This window comes from Musca autumnalis, unplaced genomic scaffold (assembly GCF_047663935.1).
Source record: "Musca autumnalis isolate F117 unplaced genomic scaffold, ASM4766393v1 scaffold_44, whole genome shotgun sequence".
In the NCBI taxonomy this organism is placed as follows: domain Eukaryota; kingdom Metazoa; phylum Arthropoda; class Insecta; order Diptera; family Muscidae; genus Musca; species Musca autumnalis.
In genome coordinates this window covers 176,246-192,050 of record NW_027412022.1, presented here as the reverse complement: position 1 = coordinate 192,050, position 15,805 = coordinate 176,246, and the positions used below count along the sequence as shown (strand labels likewise).

The window sequence follows — 15,805 nt, the reverse complement described above, 5'->3', positions numbered from 1 at the left end:
AAAATCAAGGCATTTACTTGGAGCTGGTGTATTTAGTAACAGCCTTGGTACCTTCAGAGACAGCGTGCTTAGCCAATTCACCGGGCAACAATAGACGGACAGCAGTTTGGATTTCCCGACTGGTGATGGTAGAGCGCTTGTTGTAGTGGGCCAAACGAGAGGCTTCGGCGGCAATACGTTCGAAGATGTCATTCACAAAACTGTTCATGATGCTCATGGCCTTTGACGAAATACCAGTATCAGGATGGACTTGCTTCAACACTTTGTAAATGTAGATAGCGTAACTCTCCTTACGCTTGGTACGTCTCTTCGACTTATCGCCCTTGGTGATGTTCTTTTGGGCTTTGCCGGCCTTCTTTGCTGCTTTACCACTGGTTTTTGGAGGCATTTTTCACTTTTAATTTTTTGAATCACACAAACACTGTTCACAAATGATAAAAACCCAGTACCCAAACAGAATATTTCAAGCATTATGTGCTCAAATGTTTCAGGTAATCGCAGTTGTTGTGTAGAATAGTGGCCAAACAACCCCAGTTTTCGATGTGTGTGTATTAAATGAGCGAGAGAAAAGTATAAATAGTAGGGGTTCAAGCGAGTAACGGCATCATTCTGTGTTTTTTCAGTGCTAAGTGAAGTGTTCAAAAAAATATTAAGTGAAAATGTCTGGTCGTGGTAAAGGTGGCAAAGTTAAGGGAAAGGCAAAGTCCCGTTCAAATCGTGCTGGTCTTCAATTCCCCGTCGGTCGTATTCATCGTTTGTTGCGCAAAGGCAACTATGCTGAACGTGTTGGTGCCGGTGCTCCAGTATATTTAGCCGCCGTCATGGAATATTTGGCTGCTGAAGTTTTGGAATTGGCTGGTAATGCTGCCCGTGACAACAAGAAGACTCGTATCATTCCCCGTCACTTGCAATTGGCCATCCGCAACGACGAAGAATTGAACAAATTGCTGTCCGGCGTCACAATTGCCCAAGGTGGTGTATTGCCAAACATCCAAGCTGTTCTCTTGCCCAAGAAGACCGAAAAGAAAGCCTAAATTATCTCGAAAGGTATTATGGAAAAAATACAGACCATCGTATAAGAAGAAGAAAATCCATACAAAATTCAACCAATCCGTCCTTTTCAGGACGACAAAAAATATTTAAAAAGAGAAAAAATCTATTCAAACTATTAATTTTCATTATTTACATTTTATAGGGAAAGAATAAAAATGACCAAAAATTTTATATTTACATTTTATAGGGAAAAAATAAAAATGCCCAAAAAATGATATTTTCCTTAATCGACGACAACCCTTGATTATTTGCAAATGACATTTTTTCTTTCATATTTCCTTAGAAAATATGTTCGTTTGTTGTAACTGTTTTTCATTTCTACCCCCCAGCAGAATTGTGTTTGTTTTGTGTCGCTTTAGTTTTTCACAGAAATAGCGAGACAGATATAGAGAGAGAGTAAGAAAGAGCGAAAAAGAGATCATTCGTCTCATCGATGATGTTCGCGCCAATATTCGTTCATCGATGTTGCCGCCAATGTTCGTTCATCGTATGTTGACGATGTCTGTTATGAATGTGTGTGTGTGTGTGTGTGTGTGTGTGTGGTGTTGTGTGTTTGTTAGTTAGAATAACCAAATGCCTTTACTTACGATGATGATGGTTGTTGATGTTGTTGTAGTGGCTGTTAGAGTAAATTATTAAGAAAAAGTGTTCTGCCGCCGCGAATTTTGAGGAGAAAAAAAGTAACTGTATTTGGAAAGGAAAAAATGCAGAAATGTGCGATTTTAGTAATGTTTCCAGAGCATAGAGTTAGTAATAGAGTGATGACAACATGAAGTGCGCACGGAAAAAATTTTTATTTTCAAAGGGAAAAAAGTAGAGTTGTGGAAATAAAATGAGGATCATTGTTAGTAACTAACAAAAAATACATAAAATAGAAGATAATTATGTGAATTTTGTGGACATTTAAGAAAAAATAAATTATTTTTAGTGAAAGATAAGAAGAAGAAGAAGAAGAAGAAAAAATTTTCAATGATTTCAACATAAAGTAAAAGAATTTATGTGATTTTTGGGACGTTTGAGAAAAAATAAAATATTTTTAGTGAAACATAGGAAGAAGAAGAAGACATTTTTTAATAATTTAGAAAATTATGTGATTTTTTGGTCATTTAAGAAAATGTGATTTAGTGAAACAAGAAGAAGAAGAAGAAGAAAATTTTCAATAATTTCAACTAAAGTGAGAGAAATTTAGAAAACTATGTAATTTTTTTTTGGTCATTTAAGAAAATTTGAGTTAGTGAAACGAGAAGAAGAAGAAAATTCTCAATAATTTCAACATAAAGTGAGAGAAATTTAGAAAATTATGTGATTTTTTGGACATTTAAGAAAAAATAAATTATTTTTAGTGAAAAATAAGAAGAAGAATAAATTTTTCAATAATTTGAACATAAAATAAAACAAATTTAGATCATTATGTGATTTTTTGGACATTTAAGAAAAAATATATATTTTTTTTTTAGGGAAACATAAGGAGGAGAAGAAGAAGAATTTTTCAATAATTTCAACATAAAGTGAGAGAAATTTAGAAAATTATGTGATTTTTTGGAGGATTAAGTAAAAGATAAAATATTTTTATGTGAAATCATGAAACATAAGAAGAAGAAGAATTTATTCATAACCAAATTTTTGAAAAAAGAGATGCTATAAAAATTTTTGGAATATAATTTTGAGAAAAATCGCAGTAAATATTTACAAAATTCAAACTAATTTAATGAAAATGTTTTAAAAAAGGTAATTTTCATTATACTTTTAAACAATTTAATACCAATTTTTAATAATTTCATCACAAAATAACAAAAATTTTTACTTGAAGGAAAAAATAAGTACATAACATCGCAGTCAAAGATATTGTTCGCTTGGCATAGCATTGATGTGCGTTAGTTATATGAACAAACAAACACACGCACACACAGAGCGACGCTAGCGTATACACACATCAAGCAAGCAAGCAGCTACCCTAACAATGAGAGTTGCCGGTAGAACATGTATTAGTGGAAATAAAGGAACATTTTTGTGTATTACGAAAAAGGAATGATCAGAGTTACCGACGGCAAACATTTTTGAAGGCAAAAGGGAAGATTATTTGAAAAATTTTATGAAATTTGGAAAATGAAAGAAAAAATAAAATGCACTGAAAAAAGTAATATGAAAGAAAATATTTTATGGTTAGTTTTATTTTTCATATATTAAGGTAAGTATTATTTTTGGTATATTTTATTAAATTTTTTCATGTTTTTGTAATTTTCAACAAGAAAATATCTCTTTTTAAATATTTTTTGTGGTCCTGAAAAGGACCGATTGTTTTGTTGTAAAAGAAAAATTCTCCAAATAGCGTCAAGAAAATATTTAACCGCCGAAACCGTACAAAGTACGACCTTGTCTCTTCAAAGCATAGACGACATCCATAGCAGTGACGGTTTTACGCTTAGCATGTTCGGTGTATGTAACGGCGTCACGAATAACGTTTTCCAAAAACACCTTCAGAACACCACGGGTTTCTTCGTAGATGAGACCAGAGATACGTTTTACACCACCACGGCGAGCCAAACGTCTAATAGCTGGCTTGGTAATACCCTGGATATTATCACGTAACACTTTACGGTGACGTTTAGCGCCACCTTTTCCCAAGCCTTTGCCACCTTTACCACGACCAGTCATTTTTCACTTTTTTTTTAATTCACTTTTACACTTCACGAAATCACAAGACAGAATGTTTTTTCCAAGTTTCAGTTTCAGTTTCAGTTTTATTTCCCAAATTCAGTTAGATACAATATTTTATACATGCGTATGAACTTATAATATTACTTACTCTAACACAAATTTAATTTGTTTTTCTAGAGATATACATACATATTTGATATTTTAAGATTGGTAAGGCCAGCCATTGTTTAAGTTATAAAATTAAGCATTTTGATTAATACTACCTCGGAAAAAAGGGATCAAAAACGAGGTTTACCATTGTGATTTTTTCTTAAACTACTTAATGCTAATGGGCAGTGCCCCTTAAAACTAAATAAAATAAATAATAGTAATAAAGATATTATTTAAGATCACTCCAATTTTAGGCTTACTAATAAGCCAAATAACACTTTTGTTTTTTCGTCATCTGATTTAAGTTGACGGTAGGTATCTGAAAAATCACCAAGTTTTTTTATGCATGTGAGAAAATCTTTTCCCAATAGCCGTTTGCATTCATTTTCAAAAAAGTCCATTGTTTTATCAATTTGAAGGGAAGTTTTTGCCACATTATTGTCTGTGACTGCTATATTCCTATTGAGGTTTGCGGGTTGTGCTATATTAGCAGCGTTGGCATATGAAATGCCGCTAGTTACTTTCCGGCTAGTAAACTGCCTTGGTTGACTGTTTATAGTAGTCATTCTTTTTTGATTTATTTTTTCCTGGATTTCCAGGCGTTTTGGACAATTTTTATCACTGGCCACATGGCCGAAAATATTACAATTAACACATTTAATGGGTTTTCCCACAGTTTTTATAATTTCACCCGTATTGGGATCGGTATCAATATTTATTTGATTATTCTGGTCCTTTGGGGGAATTGCGCAATTGCGCGGACCATGTGATTCTCCACATTTCACACATCTGTAGGGTAATCTACAATTTGTGGAAATGTGACCAAAACGTTGGCAATTTCTACATTGTACCAAACCATCTCTTTTATATTTTGTTATTTTGACTTTGTGTGTCAACAGGTATTGAAGTCTAGAAAATGACTTAGTATCAACATCGTGCGGGAAGTGCACTAGCCATCGATCGCCCTTTAGTTTAACCGTTTTCTTTGGTTTTAGATTTGGGTTAGTCTCTTTTATGAGTTCTTCTACATCGGCTTGTTCGAATGTAGATGAAAGTTTTTGAATTAATAAAGTATTGGGTTTAAAATCTTTTGGAGTGTATGTATAAAATGATATTTGTTGCGATTCTAAATATTTACGGACTGTTTCATAGTCTTCAGGTTTTGTGAGTTTAAGATGAAATAAGTTTTTATTTATAGTATTTGTTGTAAATAACATATGATTCAAGAAATTTTTTAGTTTCAATGAAAAATTCTTTAAGTTTTCATTATAAATTTTAAAAAGGGGTGGGCTGGCCTTACCTTTTGATTTTTTTGTATTAATATTGCTGTTCATGTTGTTATTATAGCTGCTCTCATTTGCTTTTGTTCCATTGAGTACGTCCCCCGATTGTGTGTCATCTACGTTGCAAACAGCCGGCGTTGCTGTTGTTTGGTCTTCAACATCGGCATCCATGAGGTCTACGGCTGCCTCATCTGCCCAATCACTTTTTAGTTTAATATTATTCGCATCTTGAATTTGCTTATTTTGATTTTCATTATTGTGCATAATGTCACTATTGGTGTTGTTATTTTTTGTCCACTCATTAGGTATGTGAACATCCACTTGTATATTGCCTGTTTCTATCAGTTGTTGTACTGTTAAATTTAGCTGTTTTATTTTGTCTTCAAGACTTTTTATTTTTTGTTTTTCTTGTATACTCTCTTCTAGTATTCTTTTATATTTGTTAGTTAAATTTTTTAGTTCTTCATCTTTTTTTAGTTCTTCTTCTTTATTGTTTATATCATTATTTAAGTTTTTGTTTAGCTTTTTTCTTTTGGTCGCGATAGTGACAAAACCATCGGCGTTATTTCTATTTTCATCATTAGCACTTTTTGTTTTAGCACTATTTCCATTATTATGGACACTTTCAGCAGTTTTTATAGTCTTTTTGTCCTCGGCGCTAGAGCCGAGACCAGACATTTTAGAGTCTTTTGCCCTTAGGCTAATTTTCTTCTTCTTCTTCTTCTTGAGTTTGAAACAAAATTTATCTCCAAAAGAAGAATAGATTTCACTTCATTTTCACTTTTGTTTTCACTTTGCACTTTAGCTAACTTCCATCACACTTGATGTTTACTGTTTTTTTTTTTTTTTTTTTTTTTTTTTTTTTTTTTTCCAAGTTAGGTTCAGTTGTATTTATACAAAAATTGGCCTGTTTGAATAACTAAGAGTCTTTATGAAATGTATAGGTATTTGTGTATGTGTGAGTACACATTTTGTGCGCGCACAGCTGTCTTTACTGTTTTACCCACCCCTAATCATAGCCGCTTCTTCGAAATTTTCTATAAATACCGCTATATGGTATTTGGGCACAGTTATTACAGTGTTAACAGTGTTTGTGTGCATACCTAAGTGAAGTGAAAAAAATTAAAGTGAAAAATGGCTCGTACTAAGCAAACTGCCCGTAAATCAACTGGTGGAAAGGCTCCTCGTAAGCAATTGGCCACTAAAGCTGCTCGTAAGAGTGCACCAGCCACCGGCGGCGTCAAGAAGCCTCATCGTTTCCGTCCTGGTACTGTTGCCTTGCGTGAAATCCGTCGTTACCAGAAGAGTACTGAATTGTTGATCCGCAAATTGCCCTTCCAACGTTTGGTTCGTGAAATTGCTCAAGATTTCAAAACTGATTTGCGTTTCCAGAGCTCTGCTGTTATGGCCTTGCAAGAAGCCAGCGAAGCATACTTGGTCGGTCTTTTCGAAGATACTAACTTGTGCGCCATCCATGCTAAACGTGTCACCATCATGCCTAAAGATATTCAATTGGCCAGACGTATCCGTGGAGAACGTGCTTAAATTCTTGACGTTTTAAAAACATATTTTTTACAACAAAACAATCGGTCCTTTTCAGGACCACAAAAAATTTATAAAAAAGAGATTATTTTTTCATCAAACTATTTAGCATTTTTAACATTTTAAATAAATATTTTTCTTTGTTTTTTTTTTTATTTTTGAGGCTGATTTTAGGAATATTTGAACATTTTCTTGTATGAGTCATATTTGACGGCGTCAGTAAAAATTTCCCATTAGAAGACACATTTTATTCTTCTTCTTGAAAAAAATATAATACAATTTTCTCTTTCTTTTCTATGTGTGTTTTTTGATGGCGTCAGTGATATTTTCCTATTAGAATATACATTTATTCTTCTTCTTTCTTTTCTATTGGTCTTTTTATCGTCCATATTAATTTCTTCTTTAAAGGCAATGTTTCTTCTTCTTATTATTTTCTTCATAACAAATATTTGTTCTATTGAACTTCTTTTTGTGTGTATACTAATGTCCACGAGGCATATGTTCAATAAATTTGGCGCGAAATGTTCTCTGCAATAATGCTCTCACTATTTCTCACTCAATATGGTTGAAAATTTTTGGCGGAAAATGCTCTCTGTTTTGTTTTATTTTTTCTTTTCAGATAATGATGAATGAAATATGCAATTTTTTCTTTTCAGATATATTAATTTTTTTTTTTTTAATTTAGTAAAGTCTTACGATAATTTTGTAAAATTATTATTTTTTAAAAATATTTATCAAAAATTGTCTCACATAGAGTGGCGAATATTTCTTGGCCATTTGAAAGGCCTAATACTACATTTTAGAAAAACATTTTCTTTTAAAAAAGTTGTTTAAATCTTGTATTATTTTTACTAAATTGTCATAGAGAAGGGATTTATTTATTTTATTTTATACATTTTTGCAATAAATATCTAAATTTTTAATGAAATCAGGAAAAAAAGTACGTGTGAAAAACTTCAGTAATTCTATATGGTTTTTTCCTTGATATTATTATTTTTGAAGAATATTTTTTGTAAAAATTGATGAAATTTTTACTAAATTTTAACGAAAATGTCCTCATGTTTTATTAAAAATTAATTTTTGAGCGATTTTCATTTAATTTAGCAAAAATATTCCAATTTTCAAAAATATTACCTTTGACAGTGAATGTTTGTCCATAGGTGGTATACGGTAATGGAAAGATTTTTTTAACTTTTCCAAAGAAATAACTACTTTTTATGAATAATGTTATAATTTGGTGTAAATATACAGATTCTGAAATGTTTATAAAACTCAATTAGATTTGAGCTTTTAAATTTCTTTGAAGAAAAACTTTTCTTCATTGAAAATATGCCCACAAGAGGATTTCTGCCGTCTTGGACCACATAAAGATTTTGATTTTTTTTCATAGTGCAAATGTAAAATTTTTCAATATTTTAATTTTATCCTAAAGTAAACATATCAGGCTTTATTCTCAAACAGAATTTGGAAAAATATTTTTGAAAAAATTCATAATTCACACATAAAGATTTTGATTTTTTTTCATAGTGCAAATGTAAAATTTTTCAATATTTTAATTTTATCCTAAAGTAAACATATCAGGCTTTATTCTCAAACAGAATTTGGAAAAATATTTTTGAAAAAATTCATAATTTTTTCAAATTTAGTTACAAATTTGTGATAACATTTTTACAATCTGTGAAGTTAAACGCTTATAACTCTTAAACGGATAACGGAAATTACACCAAATTTTCGCTAAAATATGGCCTGATATCTATACAAGAAATGTGTAAAATATCTTCTATAAAAATAATCAAAGACTCCTCAGAAAAATTAAATTTCTACCAAAACTTTTGTAAAAAGTTAAACACGATTCCACACAATATTTCGAAAAATATAGCTATTGACTACTATGCACTTCTCAACTTTTCAATGTACCTACCATTTTTTAAAAATTGCCAATAATAACAACGAACAAATAACAACAGTGTTAAAGTGATTACCAGTGATAACAAAACATCTAGCAGTGAAAGTGATAAAGTGCCAAAAATAATTTTTACTGAAGGCATCTTACTGTCTTCAGGGAGATAAAATTTTTGTTTTAACTTTAATAAAGGGTGAACGTTTTTTCCACCCGCTGGCACAATGCCGGCGGCAGATCAGTCTGCCGGCGGCAAACCACTGCTGGTCGGAAACAATTCATCCGATTTAACTACGACTGTCCGCCCAAGGACATTCAGTGAGAATGCAGTTCCCAACGGCAAAAGTACAGAGCCGCTGGAACAAAAATCGTCCGCTACAACTGATGATTGGACAAAGGTTAAGTATGGCAAGCGTAAAGGCGGTACACCAGTTGACAACCCTCAGCTGGAAAACGTCATCGCCCAGCTTCAACAAAGCATTAGAAATTTGGAGAGCAAAAACAACGCTTTGATGGTAGAACTTGCTCAACTAAAAAAATTGCAAGCAGAATCTGCCCAGCAGCTGACTTTTGCTCATTCTAGAGATATGAGTTCAAAGCGCCTTATAACTCAAATGGACAAAGAACTTGCTCTGCTAAAAGGTAATAAGAGCGACAAAAATGTTATGAAGGTACCACCATGGGGGTGGATACTGCTGTCACACCGCCAGTGCAGCAGCTCGTGGACACACCGCCAGTGCCACGTATAAAGGTGTTGAGCTCAAGCCGAGAGCCAACAAAGAAGGATGTTTCTGTAGCAGCCAAGGCAGCAAACCAGCTAAACAATCCAGACAAGTCAACAAAGAAGGAAGTTTCTAGGGAACCTAAACTTTCTATCAACACAGCCGCACCACCACCAAAAGATGGTGCTGCAGACAAGAAAGGCAGATCAGCTACATCTCCAACCAAGAAGAAGAAGACGAAGCCTAGACGCAAGGTAACAATAATCTGTCAGAATGACATCATGGATAACATGGACACATCTGAAGAGAAAATAACAGCCACCGAGGATGCTTCATCGGCGGCTAAAGGTAGACCAGGTAAGTCGACACCCATCATCTCGGCTTTTAATGTGCATATTAAAAATATAACACAGGATATTAGGGCACTGTTAGGGCATAATGATTTTGACATAACAGTCATAAATAAGAAAAGAGCATATTTCAAGCTTCATTCAGTTGAAGACCACGACAAGGTGAGAGCGCTCTTCGGTGAGAAAGGAGTAGAATTCTTTACATTCTGTCCAAAAAATGAATCCCCCCACTCCATTGTCATGGAAAGGTTGTCGTCTACGTATGACAAGCCTGACATAGAAGCAGGCCTGGCAGCATTAGACATGAAGCTCGATGTAAAACATATAGCTAAACTGGGATTTGAAAAATGGCTTATACATTTTGGTAAAGGATCCGAAATTAATCGATTTTTTAAAGTCCGCAGATTCCTTAATAACAATATTATATTGAGAAAGGACAACAAAAAAGGTCTAACGCAATGCCACAATTGCCAAAGATATGGGCACGTATCAAACAATTGTGGCATGGCGTTCAGATGCGTAAAATGCGGTCAGTCACATGGCCCCGCCAACTGCCAAATCCCCACTGGCACTCCCAACCCCAAAATAATTTCTGTTGAAGACCCCTCAACAGGACAAATGGTCATGCGACCAGAGTTCACACTTACATGCGTGAACTGTAATAAGACAGGACACTCGGCTAACGCCCGTCAGTGCCCCATCAGGCAAAAACTTCTTGCCAATCTTAAAGAGGCTAAAGCTAAAAAAGCCGAGGCTAGAAAGGGAAATAGCTTTCCACTAAATAGTGGCAAAGTAAGACCTGGCCATTCATACGCCGCTACATCGCAAAATGCAGTAGCAAAACACCTACCGGTTAGCACAGGGGCTGCGCCGACAAATGAAGCTATGAATTCATACAATAAGCTGAATGATATATGTCAGAAAAACTTCGGTAAAGACTTCTTTACCTGCATGATCAAAGTCCGTAATTATGCTAAGGACTTACACAGTCTAAATGAGGAATGCCAATCACAAGCTATGGTTGGCATCCTAACATCTCTCTGTTTCGATGACTAGACAACTGAAATGTGTCTTCGCCAACATCAACTCGCTCGTGTCGAGAAGCAAGAAACATCACTTCCGCTTGTTTCTTGATGAACACCGACCGGATGTGGTGATGTTGGCGGAACACAAGTTGTCTATCCGTCAAGACTTGGAGATGACGGGCTACAAAACTTTTATTCAAAAAAGGAGGGACGGTTCCGGGGGAGGTACCGCTATCCTCATTAAAAGTAACCTTAACGGTGAACAGATATATATCAACACCGGTATAATAGAAAACACTTGTGTTAAGTTAAAAAGAGTGGATGGGTCATCAATATATCTGTTAAGTCTATACTGCAGACCAACTGATGACTTTCAAAGTTCAGACCTTGAACATCTTCGCGGACTGGCATGTGGAGGTGACCTTCTAGTTGGTGCTGACCTTAATGCAAGGCACACTAGCTGGGGTGGTAACTCCACATGCACCAGGGGAAGGAAGGTGTACGACTTTATTTTAGGTTGCCCCGACCTTATAGTCGTACCCACAGATGGACCTACGAGAACCAACAGAGATTCAAGGTCATACATTGACATTTGTCTTGCATCTGTAGGCATATCTGTCGATGACAACGGTGGTCAGGGTATCAGTACAGTTGACTGTAACTCTGATCACCTTGCCATCGTTATGAATGTTCTTGGAATAGTTCCAGAACATAAAGAAAATCGTACTTTCTACGATTATAAAAGAATGAACAAGCACAGATTCAATAGAATCTTAGCGGAAGAACTTCCTTCTTGCTGTCTGCCGACTGATAGAAATGTGTCAACCTCGGAGATAGATGAAGGTGTCAAAAAAATGGCGGAAACTTTCCAAAGAGCCATGGAGGAGTCCATTCCTAAATTTACTCCCGGGTCAAGAGGCCTTCGCCCACTTCCACCCGACATCCTTAACCTCATAAGAGAAAAAAAACGACTAAGGAGAATTCTCCATCGTACTGGCAATCCTAGTCGATATGATGTTATCAGGGCAGACATCAATAACCTGAATAGAATCATTCAGGGAGCCATTGCTCAGCACGAAAGTGCGCAATGGACTACCTTCCTGAATAATATAAAAATGAACGAAAGGGTATATAGCAAGGTTAAAGCTGCTGCTGGTATTAAGCGTTCCGCCATACCCGATCTGACAGACGATGGTGGAAACATCATTGCTCTTGATGACCAAAAGGCAAACTCAATTGCCGATTGTATTCAAGGTAGTCAATTAAATTTCAATTCCCAAGATGGAATAATTAACAACGTTGAAATGGAATACAATAATAGGCCTCCATTGGTACAGTTCTCACCGAACCTACCAGCGGATGGCACAAATGGTGGTCTTATACAACAGCTCAGGCTTATATCCCCAGCGGATATAGGTACTGCAGTTAAGTTTAGACCTAACCGCAAATCTAGTGGGCCTGACGGCGTCCCTGAAATTGTTCTGAGGGCGACGAACAGTACCACTTGGAGAAATTTGGCGGTTATTTATAACCATTGTTTAAACCTGGGATATTTTCCAAATGATTGGAAAATTGCAACAGCTGTCCCAATTTTAAAACCCGGTAAAGATCCAACTGATAGAAATAACTATAGGCCCATCAGTCTACTTTCTTCATTTGGCAAACTATTAGAACATTTTATATTAAGAAATATATCTAATGAATTAGAAGAAAATAATGCACTTTCTGACAGCCAATTTGGCTTCAGACGAGGCCTGTCCACATCTCACGCGCTCACTGTCCTGGGTGATCATGTGGCCAGAGCACTCAACAACAGAAAAATAACCATTGGAGTAAGTCTCGACTTCTCCAGGGCATTTGATAATGTTTGGCATAATGCCATTATCTACAAAATGCGTAGATTAAACATCAGCCACATGATGATTAGAATAGTGTACGATTTTCTCCAATCGAGAAAATTCCAAATCAGGGTGGGTGAGTCATATTCCTCAACAAGAGAAATATACACGGGCGTTCCTCAGGGATCCCTATTAGGACCCATCCTATTCAACATATTCCTTAGCGACATCCCTCAACCCCCTGAGGGAGACCTTCTCCTCATCTATGCGGATGACATTTTCATCGCTGCGTCTGGGGTACACGCGACCAATACAAACACCCGTTTGAACGAATATTTAGAAGTTCTGTCTGGATATTTTGCCAAATGGAAAATGTGTTTAAATATAAGTAAATGTGAGGCCATAGTCTTTAAAGGCCTTAAAAAACACCTGTTTCCATCCTCTAGAGCGTTTGAGGCGACTCTCAGCATTGGAGGACAGCTGGTACACGTGTCTGACAGACTCAAATATTAGGAGTGATTTTTCATTCCAACTTTGAGTTTGTTAGACACGTCGACTATATACTTGGTAAAGCTAAGAATCTATTTTGGGCCTACCAACGTATCATATGCAGATCTGGCGGCCTCACCCTCCCGGTGAAGCTATTAATATATAAACAGATCATCAGACCGATCTTGGCGTACGCCTTTCCAGTGTGGTACGGAATCTCATCATCTCAAATGGAGAGAATCCGTGTCTGGGAGAGGGGGGTTCTAAGATCTTGCTTAGAGATAAAACCCGTATTGGGCGATGATGGAATTTGGCGATTACCGCCTAATTCTCTGGTATATAGAAATACTCCTTTTAAAAGGATTGATATTTTCTTGATGAATGGCGCTCTCACCTTTTTAAACAAGTCTGCATATAGTGAAAATGCTCTAGTCTTAAACACTATTGATGACAATTTTGATAATATAAATGCACTCCTGGAGGCGAATTATCACCCCCCGGGATTCCTTAATACCTTGAATAGAGAAGGTCTATTGTATAACAATGACCAACTTTTGTTTTACCACCGTCGACATAAAACATTTGATTTACTAAACACCGTCTACCAAACAACGCAGTAGCCGATGAAGCCTCCTCCTGTAAATATGTATATAGTTAGTTTGTAAGTAGATTTTAAGACATAAAATATAAAATGATTAGAAACTCCTTTTTTAAGGTTCTTTTTTGGAGAATAAGAAAAATTTTCTTGATTTAACGATTTAATAAAAATTAAAGTATTTTAATTTTTAGGCTAAGTTATATGTTGTATAATTGCTGCAACATATGTATGTATATACCTATACATGTATTAGATAGATAAACTTAGAGAAATAATACTATGCTAAGTAGACTGTAAGAAATATTGTTAGACGTAAGTCTTTATGTAAATGTTTATGAATTGAACCAATAAAACATGAAATGAAATGAAATGAAATGAAATGAAATTGCCAATAACAATTTAATAGTACACATAAATTTGTGAGTGTATTTGTGTTACAGTGAAATATAAACATAAAAGTGAATAATCATGTCTGACGCCGCCGTTGTTGAAGCCACCGCCTCCCCAGTTGCCGCTGTTGAGAAAAAGGCACCAAAGAAGGCTGCAGCCAAAGCGAAGAAACCATTAGCTGCCCCTACTCATCCACCAACCCAACAAATGGTTGACGCCGCCATCAAATCATTGAAGGAACGTGGTGGTTCATCATTGCCTGCCATCAAGAAATATTTGGCCAGCACCTACAAGGTTGATGCCCAAAAATTGGCTCCTTTCATCAAGAAGTATTTGAAGAGCGCTGTTGCCAGTGGAAAACTCATCCAAACTAAAGGTAAGGGTGCTTCTGGTTCATTCAAATTGTCCGCCTCGGCTTCCAAGGAACCCAAAGCAAAGACTGCTGAAAAGAAGAAGAAGGCCCCAGCTGCTGAGAAGAAGAAGAAGGCTGCCCCTAAAAAGGCTGCCGGTGAAAAGAAAACCGCTGCCAAGAAGCCATCTGCCGCCAAAAAGACCGCTGAGAAGAAGAAGGCTGACAAAACAAAGGCTAAGGCTGCCAAGAAAACCGGTACAGTTAAGGCTAAGCCAGCAAAAACAGCCGCTAAAGCATCTGCCACCAAACCAAAGGCACCCAAGGCAAAAACAGCAGCTGCTAAACCCAAAAAAGCCGCCGCACCAAAGAAGCCAGCTGCCAAGAAAGCCGCCGCCAAGAAGTAATTTTTCCCAGAAAGATTACTTGTTGACAACATTTTTCGATATTGGAAAGCATAATATCTAACAGCCCTTTTCAGGGCTACAAATTAAATTCAAAAAGAGAAAATCTTTATTTCAAACTATTTATTATTACTACTATTTATTGTTTTATTACCTAAATAAATAAGAAAAATACACACGTGTCTGATTTTAGGAAAATTTTACCCTCACTCATTACTTTTTCTATTAGGTAATTAACATTGAGCCTGTTTTATTATGGGCATTCCACAAAATAACACCACAAAGGGATTAAAATTTTAGTCTGGGTCATAAAATAAATGTGACTAATTTTTGTTTGTCTAATTATGGTCATTTTCATCTAATTTCATATTTTTGGAATTTTTCATTTAATCTTCAAAAATGATAATTTTTTTCTCTTTGCAAAAATTGTTTGCTGGGTAAAAGGAGATTATTTTAATCGGGAATGTTTTTCTATTCTAATGAAGTTATGTTGCAACTCTATTTTATTTCTCATTCTATTTTCCCCTAATTCTATTTTTTCCATTGAAAAATGTCCCGTTAATTTTTGCGCCACCACCAAACAAATTTCCCCTTAAAAATGTTCGCGCTTCATATTTGGCATTGGCGTAGTGAAGTATTACAGGCAAAATGCTTGTTGTTCGTTTATACATTTTTCGATATGGTGGTGACTGCCGACGGTAATACAAAGTAACATCGCACAAGCACACACACATACCCATACATTGGATGGCGTGTTGTTGTACACACATAGAGTAGCCAAGCAAGCAAAAAAGCAATATGAACCACGGCAAAACAAGAGTTGACGGCGTCATTTAGTAAATACATGGGAAAAATATTATTTTTGCTAGAATATGAGTTTTTTAAGAATTTTAAAATTATTTTGGTAAGTTTTTTATTTAAAAAATGTAAATAATGGAAAATAAGTGTTTCGACAAAAATTTGATCTCTTTTAAAATGTTTTTTGTGGCCCTGAAAAGGGCCTTTTATGGTTGAATTTCGACGAAATATGAAAAAATCAAGGCATTTACTTGGA

At 35.4% G+C, this 15,805-nt stretch overlaps 4 protein-coding genes across 4 annotated transcripts; 3 read left to right on the top strand and 1 right to left on the bottom strand.

The window, feature by feature from the left end:
* The first annotated feature begins 659 nt into the window (after positions 1-659).
* On the top strand, positions 660-1,123 carry LOC141404542 (histone H2A). Its single transcript, XM_073988003.1, has one exon. It carries the CDS (start codon positions 660-662, stop codon positions 1,032-1,034), a length of 375 nt encoding a protein of 124 aa, XP_073844104.1. The 3' UTR covers positions 1,035-1,123.
* A 2,244-nt stretch (positions 1,124-3,367) lies between these two features.
* LOC141404552 (histone H4) lies at positions 3,368-3,727 on the bottom strand. Its single transcript, XM_073988014.1, has one exon. It carries the CDS (start codon positions 3,706-3,708, stop codon positions 3,397-3,399), a length of 312 nt encoding a protein of 103 aa, XP_073844115.1. The 5' UTR covers positions 3,709-3,727; the 3' UTR covers positions 3,368-3,396.
* Positions 3,728-5,980: 2,253 nt separating this feature from the next.
* LOC141404560 (histone H3) lies at positions 5,981-6,712 on the top strand. Its single transcript, XM_073988023.1, has one exon. It carries the CDS (start codon positions 6,279-6,281, stop codon positions 6,687-6,689), a length of 411 nt encoding a protein of 136 aa, XP_073844124.1. The 5' UTR covers positions 5,981-6,278; the 3' UTR covers positions 6,690-6,712.
* A 7,364-nt stretch (positions 6,713-14,076) lies between these two features.
* On the top strand, positions 14,077-14,797 carry LOC141404558 (histone H1-like). The gene has a single exon (XM_073988021.1). The coding sequence runs from the start codon at positions 14,077-14,079 to the stop codon at positions 14,752-14,754; it is 678 nt and encodes a 225-aa protein (XP_073844122.1). The 3' UTR covers positions 14,755-14,797.
* Positions 14,798-15,805: the final 1,008 nt, after the last annotated feature.